The sequence below is a fragment of the Panulirus ornatus genome, chromosome 8 (genome assembly GCF_036320965.1).
Source record: "Panulirus ornatus isolate Po-2019 chromosome 8, ASM3632096v1, whole genome shotgun sequence".
Classification (NCBI taxonomy): Eukaryota; Metazoa; Arthropoda; class Malacostraca; order Decapoda; family Palinuridae; genus Panulirus; species Panulirus ornatus.
In genome coordinates, this window is record NC_092231.1 from 34,604,065 (window position 1) to 34,609,863 (window position 5,799).

At 46.4% G+C, this 5,799-nt stretch overlaps 1 protein-coding gene across 2 annotated transcripts; it reads right to left on the minus strand.

Annotated features, from left to right (window-relative positions):
- Positions 1-240: 240 nt before the first annotated feature.
- LOC139749895 (uncharacterized) lies at positions 241-4,986 on the minus strand. 2 transcript variants are annotated; one of them, XM_071664285.1, is made up of 6 exons: positions 4,647-4,986; positions 2,270-2,424; positions 2,000-2,101; positions 967-1,065; positions 738-842; positions 241-458 (listed from the first exon to the last, which is right to left on the minus strand). In XM_071664285.1, the coding sequence occupies exons 1-6, from the start codon at positions 4,917-4,919 to the stop codon at positions 401-403; spliced, it is 792 nt and encodes a 263-aa protein (XP_071520386.1). In that variant the 5' UTR covers positions 4,920-4,986; the 3' UTR covers positions 241-400. The 2 variants fall into 2 exon arrangements, with proteins under 2 accessions (XP_071520386.1, XP_071520387.1); XM_071664286.1 differs by having other exon boundaries at positions 241-455; positions 4,647-4,953.
- Positions 4,987-5,799: the final 813 nt, after the last annotated feature.

The following is a 5,799-nucleotide window of genomic DNA, read 5'->3' on the forward strand; positions in this document are numbered from 1 at the left end:
CTTTCTTTTCCAGACAAAAGTTAAGGTAGATACCTGACTCTTTGCTAACTCACTTCTAGAAAGATCGACGAGCTGTTAAATGTTGTTAGCTGAGTAGACCCTGGTATGGTCATCAAGCTGTTCATGATACAATGTATCAACAGGCATTTAATGCAATACAAAAATGTTATGGTGCCAGATATGCAATGTCCCACTGTAAACAATGGTGGTCGATTCAGGAAAGCAGACATAACAGCCATCTTTTAGTCATTGTTTATTGTAAGTACAAATATTACTTTTTGTTCGATAGATAAAGTTTTCTGATGTGTTCAAATTGGTAGTCATCCCAGGTTAATCATGTGTAGATTAGGTTGCTCTAAAGCCCTGCTGATCAAGAAATCGTTGACTAAGTTGCACCAATTTAAAAGTTGTGTCGTATACCGAAGTCGAAACCATGGTCGTTTCTGGATCCGAAGCTACTGTGGAGGGAGAGAGGTTGAGGACATTAGTGCCAGACGTATACACAGTGAAGAGGAGAGGTTTGTTGCAGGGCATCAACACAATGGACAACCCACTAACATCACTGTTATGCTACATTTACAACAGTAAACATAAATGTCACATTGATGGCTGATAAGCAACAATATCATAATCAAGAGTACTACAGAGACAAACTTTGTTGTCTTAGTTATCAGCAAATATGTTTATCTATTACGTGAGCTGGTGTTACCGACAGCCGCATCAGAAGATAACCTCACCCGAAGTCAGAGTTAGTGCGATGAGCTCCCACGCTGAGGGAGGTTCTATCATTGAGGTTGTAGCGGTAGCCGAGGTTAGCTGTAGTGTCCGTCTGCTGGGCCGGTCTGGAGGGAGGAACAGAACAATGTTATGTTAGCAACAGTAAAGACCGTGTCAGGGACACATGTGAGTTGGTAAGGAGGTCAGGTGTTAGCACAACGGTAAGGTTAGACATGGTCGTCGACTCACCCGGGGTAGTTGGTGACGCTGTGGGAGGCGCCGCCGAAGATGGAGTGTTGGTCGTTGAGCCGGTGTTCCACGTTGACCGCCCCTCCGTACTCAGTGATCCTGCCGGTACACCAAGACGTTAGCAACTAACGCTGCCGATACACCAAGGCATTACCTGACAACACTGCTGGAACACTGAGACGTTAGTTACCAACACTGCCGGTACGCCAAGATGTTACCTGCCAATATTGCCGGCACACTAAGATGTTTAGCTACCAACACTGCCGGTACATAAACACGTTAGCTACCATAAGTGCTGGTACAATACAATGTTAGCTGCCAATATTCCCAGTACACCAAGATATCAGCTACCAACACTGCCGGCATATGAAGATGTTTCCTGCCAACAAAGCCGGTACACCAAGATGTGAGCTACCAACACTGCAGGTATATCAAGACGTTAGATACCAACATTGTCAGTACACCAAGATGATAGCTGCAAACATAGTGGGTACACTAGGATGATAGTTTCCAACACTGCCTGTTCAAAAAGATGTTAACTACCAAAACTGCTGGTACACCAAGACGTTAGCTTCCAACACTGTCAGTACGCCACTATGTTTGCTGCCAACATTGCTGCTGCACCAAAATGTTTGCAGCCAACATTGCCGGTACATCAAGATGTTAGCTACAATCCGTGCCAGTACATCAACACGTTAACCACCAACACTGCCGGTACGCCAGGATCTAAGCCACCAACACTGTCGGTACACCAAGATGTTAGCCACCAACACTGCCGGTACACCAAGATGTTAGCCACCAACACTACCGATACATCACGATGTTAGCCACCACACTGCAGGTACATCCAGCACAGCTGGTACACCAAGATGATAGCTACCATCTCTGCTGGCACACTAAACAACAATACAACTCGAGCCATAAAGCCACAATAGTCTCTCTTGAAGCTAACACCTATAGTGGGACTCCATTTTGAAAGAAAGTCATTGCAGTATATATAAAGATGATGTCAGGAAGGGCTTGAGTGACTTACCCTCGGCCAAAGTCCTGTCGGTGTAGGCCAGCTGCCAGGGAGGTGGAGTCGCCGTTGTACCTGTAGCCCAAAGCCCCGCCCACATTGGGTCTCGAGAAGGTTCTGCGGGCAAAAAAGACACATCACTACATATTGTACAGGTGGCCATATTGTCAGCATATGTGTGTGTGTGTGTGTGTGTGTGTGTGTGTGTGTGTGTACAACAAAAGTCTGAAATGTCAGGCATCACCATTAATGTTAACAACAAGCTGCAGTTTCTTGTGTACTTACAGAGAGTCGCCACCGGTGACGGTGCCCTGGCCGTACAGGCCCAGGCCAAGGGAGTGTTGGCCGTCGTCGGAGCGGCTGAGTACAGTGCCACCGCCAGCCCCGAAGTGAAGGGTGTTGCGCGCTTCGTCAACGTTCACATGGCCGTCAAACACCGGCTGCCGGGGACAATAGCAGTGGTCAACCTTATCCTCCGGGGATCAGGAAGTGATGGGACACTCCCATAGGGACTCAGTGATAGTATACTCACCCACGGGGAAACAGTGATGGTATACTACCCCACGGGGAACCAGTGATGATATACTACCCAATGGGTAGCCAGTAGTGGTATACTACCCCACGGAGAATCATTGATGGTTATACTACCCTACGGAGAACCAGTGGTGGTATACTACCCCATGGGGAACCAGTAATGGGAAAATATCTCTCGGTGACCCACTGATGGAAATCTGACCCACAGGAACCCAGCGATGAGACACTATACCCTATGGTGACCCAGTGATGGGACATTATCTCTCGGTAACTTGGTGATGGGATACTATGCCATGATCGTACACTTTCTCACGGAGACCCGGGGACTCAGTGATGGGACAATCCTACACGGGGACTCAGTGATACAACGCTATCCCAGAGAAACGAGTGATAGAACACTACCCCAGAGTCTCATTGATGAGACAATACTACACGTGGACCCATAGATGGGACACTATCACACAGGGATCAAGTGATAAGTCACTACCCAAAAGGGATGCAGTGATGGGACACAGTCCTTCAAGGACCCAGTGATAGGACACTACCTCATGAATTCCCAGTGATAGGACACTAACCCACGAGGATACAGTCATGGGAGACCTTCAGTGACCTAGTGATGGGATATCATCCCATTAGTACTCACAGATGGAACACTACGTCTTGGGACGAACTTTGGGAGGCAACTTAAGTCGTTCTTCAAGCCCAAGTTGGGGACAGTGAAAGTGGTGACAGTCACCGTTACAGCTATGCTCTACCACAATATCTTAGCCGTAACCTAGCCAATTTGCAACTAGGTTGCGTCACAATCCTAGCAGTACCCTGTTAACCTTACGGTTAGTTAAGACCACACTATCTTAGCCGTGACGTGCCCAGCTACACCACACTATCCTAGCTATAATCTGGCCAATCTTACGACTGGATTACAACACACAATCCCAGCAGTAACATCTCCAAACCTCCGCCTACGCTACACCACACTATGCTAACCGTAACCTGGACATTATTACAGCTACGCTAAACCACACTATGCTACCCGTAACCTGGACATTATTACAGCTACGCTCCACCACACTATCATAGCCGTAACCTGGACATTATGACAGCTATGCTTCACCACACTATGCTACCCGTAACCTGGACATTATGACAGCTATGCTTCACCACACTATGCTACCCGTAACCTGGACATTATTACTGTTAGGCTACAACGAGCTATCCCAGCCTCAACGCGACAAACCCATTACTGAGCCACATTATGCTAGCTAGCCGTAATTTAGTGTATCCTTGGATACACAATTGAATCATTAATGATTCTTTGATAGGAGAAATTTTTGAAATTATTGATGATAATGGGTTAATAACTTGAGGCAACTGAGAACAATAAAGTGAGTGATTTTCTTGGTGGTACAAGAATGGAAAGAATATTGACCCAGTTAGAGACGCTAAGTTTTGCGAGAAATTAATTTCACTTATGGACAAGAGTGTATCAGGAAGGACTGAATGAATTTTCTCATCTGAAAGGTAGATACTGTAATTCAGGCTCATATACAGAAATGGAAGAAAATTATTGGATAACAGTGAGTGTTAAAGAAAATAGTGAATAATGGAGATGATGGGAACTTCATGCGTTGGCAGCCTGTTGAACTGCGGGAGCAATACTGATGATGCATTAGATATTCTTTTATGCAGTAAGAATCATTAATGCAGTGGCCATATATCAACACCTAGCTGCTATGGACAATATTACAAAAGATGAAGAGAATGGCATACAGATTGTTACGGTCAACTGTGTCCACGACTCTCCGGTCGGTACCAGCATGGAGATTTCGGCGACGGCATTTGAAGATTTTCTCATGAAACACTAGGAACTTAGTGAAGGGATTTAGACGATTATGTTGAGGTGTCGTGTACAGTGCTGGCGAAAAAGATGTGGCTATTGATGGCTTATGGGTGTACAGCACAGTTGTTCAAGGGTATATGACCCACAGGGTGGGGAGTTGTAGAGTCCGGTACGGCAATGGTGTAGAGGCTGGGCCTGCCATAGCACAGAGCCCACTCCTTCCAGGGTACACAGCCCAAGGGGCTCTACTTCACCGCCAGCAGGTAACAAAAGAGACACAAGACTCACCTCCCCTAAAGCGACATCGTCGTGAGACAAGGCGAGGTTCTGCGCCGTCCAGCCAGCAGACTGTCGTTTCCCACGGAGCGACCGAGGGTCGTGGAGCACCTGGCGGAGGGCGTCAGCGTCTTCAGGTAGCAGGAATTGATCGTTGTCGGTCAGGAGGAGTGAATCATCCCGAGTCAGCAGTGCTGGGAGAGGCCTTCGTTCGAATACCGGGGCGGAAGGAGCAGCCGCTCCAAGTGCCAGACAGACAGCAAACAGTGCTGGTAATAGTGCCATGGTTGTATGAGCTCTGAGGCGGTAATGATGCCAACCCTGGGCACTCGTTGGGGTATATATACACACGTAGGCATTGAGGCGGCGGCGGCGGCCATCTTGTTAGCTCTCTCGCCCGAGGAGTGTGGGATTTTCCTCCATCCCCACCATAGGGAAGTCCCACATTCTATACGTACGTCACACTCGGACAAAACAGGAGTTCATGTTGTGAAGGAAGATGATAATCCCGTATTTCTCATAACCCAACTATTAGAAATAAATCATTAACCATACACGAATACATGAATATGTAGAATGAATTAAAACTGAATATAGTGGGAATAGTCCCTACACTTTTTTTGTTGGAAAAAGTTTTAATTTTGGTAATATTTCATTAAAAATTATTCAAAATATAACTATGATGCTTGGAGGCGTTATTTTCAGTGCTCGTCTCGCGAACATTTCCTGTTATGTAATCATCATCGACACAGGAAAGATAAAAATGGAATCCATTCTGGCTGGGTTACCATCGCGCGGTACAGTAAGGAAGCCAGAACAAAACTGTGTTGCGAATATGTCCCTATGAGGCAGGTGTTGAATGATCCCGTCTCCATTAGAGTAGTGTTGTGCCTTTAGCATAAAGAACTTCTATTGAGTATAGAGTCCCTGGCTTCAGTATAGAGCCCCTGGCCTTAGTAAAGAGTCACTAGACACAGCATAGCAGACTTGGCTTCAGCATAGTGCAGAATAACAGGAGCATAGAATTTTTTGAATCAGGATGAGTGCCCTTGACATCAGCATAGAGTTCTTGGCCTCAGTATAAAGGTCTTGGCTGTAGTATAGAAATCCTTGGCTGCAGTATATAGTGTTTGACGGCCTCGATATAGAGTCCTTGACCTCAGTG

Excerpts from the sequence above, each read along its gene's own strand:
- LOC139749895 (XM_071664285.1), bottom strand. The coding sequence starts at position 4,919 with ATGGCACTATTACCAGCACTGTTTGCTGTCTGTCTGGCACTTGGAGCG. Across the intron at positions 1,066-1,999 it reads CGACAGGACTTTGGCCGAGG|GATCACTGAGTACGGAGGGG; the intron begins GTAAGTCACTCA and ends GTGTACCGGCAG. Across the intron at positions 459-737 it reads CGCACTAACTCTGACTTCGG|TAGCTTCGGATCCAGAAACG; the intron begins GTGAGGTTATCT and ends CTCCCTCCACAG.